Source organism: Bison bison, unplaced genomic scaffold (genome assembly GCF_000754665.1).
Source record: "Bison bison bison isolate TAMUID 2011002044 unplaced genomic scaffold, Bison_UMD1.0 scf7180017864371, whole genome shotgun sequence".
Classification (NCBI taxonomy): Eukaryota; Metazoa; Chordata; class Mammalia; order Artiodactyla; family Bovidae; genus Bison; species Bison bison.
Genome location: NW_011494943.1, coordinates 5,598,708 through 5,600,655, shown reverse-complemented (window position 1 = coordinate 5,600,655; position 1,948 = coordinate 5,598,708). Strand labels below are relative to the sequence as shown.

Sequence of the window (1,948 nt, the reverse complement as noted above, 5' to 3'; positions counted from 1 at the left end):
GTGTTTGCAAGTTATTTGTAATGCTTCTCTGTGAACGGTTCATATCCTTTGCCCATTTTTCTGTTGGTTTGTTTCTCTTTTTCTTATTGATCTATGAGAATATTTTTTATATCAGGAAAATGAGCTCTTTGTCCATGATAGAAGCTGCAAATATTTCCCCCCAGTTTGTCATTTGTTGTTTTTTGTTTATGGGTATTTTTTTTTCCATCCATGCAAGATTTTTATATAGTTGAAGGTATCAATCTGTTTTTATGACTTTCTGGACTTTGTGTAGTACTTAGAAAGTACTTGGCAAATTATTTGCTTTGCTGAGATTGTGTATTTTAAGCCCCTGTGATTTTTTTCTAGTTCTTTTAGAATTTCATTTGTTTTTGTTTAAAACATTGATCCATTTAACATTTATTTTGTGGTTAAGTGTGAGGAATAGATTCAGCTTGATTTTTTCCCCTTAAATGGCATCCTGGTTGCTCCAAGGCCATTTATTGAATAATTGATCTATTCCCCACTGACCTGAGATTCTACTTTAATCCTTTCTCAAATATCCCATATATACTGGGGTCTATGTCTAGACTCTCTGGTTCATCGCTTCATCAGTCCATTTGAAAAAGAACACACTGCTTTAATGATTGCAGCTTTGTGATATCGTTCGATATGTGTGCTATCTCTTCTGCTTGCCATTCTTTTTCAGAATTTTCTTGTCTATTCTTTTGTGGTTTTCTTAAGTGTGAACTTTTGAATCATTTTGTCTAAGAAAATGAAGATTAAGAAAAAGAAGATTAAGAAATCTTCCATGTGTAAGTTTTCAAAGTGAGGAAGAGTTGACGAGAATGACATCCGTGGAACGTCGATTCTGTCGACCCTTCTCCATTCTCCCCTCCCCGCTGAGAACATGGCTAGCAGGGTTGTCAGGTGCAGTAGCCCAGGTTGTGTACTGCACAATCCCAGAGCTAAGGTGAGAGGCTACGGCCCCTGCCGAGAGTGTGTGAGCTCTTCCCGCCAGGGGACCTGCCCCCTGCCTGTATGATCAAGAGGAGTAATAACTGCCTCTCCCATAGCACACACCAGTCACTTTCCTTCCCTAAGCACTTTCTGTTTTTTAATTAAAGCCTCACAATAAACATATCCACAGCCAAGGACACTGAAGTGCAGAAAGTCAAAGTCATTTGCTCAAGGTCAATGATCTGTGTTACCCACCTGTGCGGTCATGACGCAGAAATCTGTTCCTGCACGTAAGCACGTGCGTGCACACACACACACACTCAGACACACAGCTACACATGCAGTCAGAGAGTCATCCAGACATACACGTGAACACACAGACACATACACGTGAATACATACTTACATACATGCAAAGATGCATACAGACGCACGCTCAAAGACATACAGACACACACACACACACACAGGCTGTCCCACCAGTATCCTTCTCCCATCAGTCTTTCCTGCGACAGCTCCCACACTCCCAGCCCCCCTGCTTCGGGGCAGGGCCGGCCCATCTAGGAAAACAGGCTGGCAGGACTCACTACCACGCCTGCTCTCAGTTCTGTGTGGGCCTCCCTCCCAGATCCCTGTATCCCAACATGAGTCCCGACATGAGGGGCCTTTCATCTTCGGGAAAAGGAGGTGTGGCCGCGTCTCAGGGTCTTGGGGCAGGGAGCCTTGGCCTCAGCCAGGAGGCCTTGTTAGGATCGCTTGGAACAAGGGAAGCCGTTCTGATCTGGGTACCCAGGAGGTTCTCAGGAAAGGCTAACACCCCACCTCCCCTCTTCCCTCAAATCATTATCTCCAGCAGCCTCTGGAATCAGCCCATCCAAGCAGAAGCCATTTGGCTCCAGACTGGCGCCCCTAGGAGAGCCTGAGGAATGAACTGGCGACTGCGGACGTGGGGGGCACATGATCCGCGAGCCGGGTGGCAGAGGCCGGGGTGTGGGTGCCAGGCGCATGT

General features: G+C 45.8%; 1 protein-coding gene across 1 annotated transcript in view; it reads left to right on the top strand.

Annotated features, from left to right (window-relative positions):
• Positions 1 to 827: 827 nt before the first annotated feature.
• The window catches only part of SDK2 (sidekick cell adhesion molecule 2), a 147,385-nt gene continuing 146,264 nt past the window's right edge, over positions 828 to 1,948 (top strand). Inside the window, exons 1-2 of the mRNA XM_010856483.1 lie at positions 828 to 952; positions 1,568 to 1,724. Coding sequence (XP_010854785.1) covers positions 828 to 952; positions 1,568 to 1,724 — 282 coding nt within the window. The remainder of the gene's footprint in view (positions 953 to 1,567; positions 1,725 to 1,948) is intronic.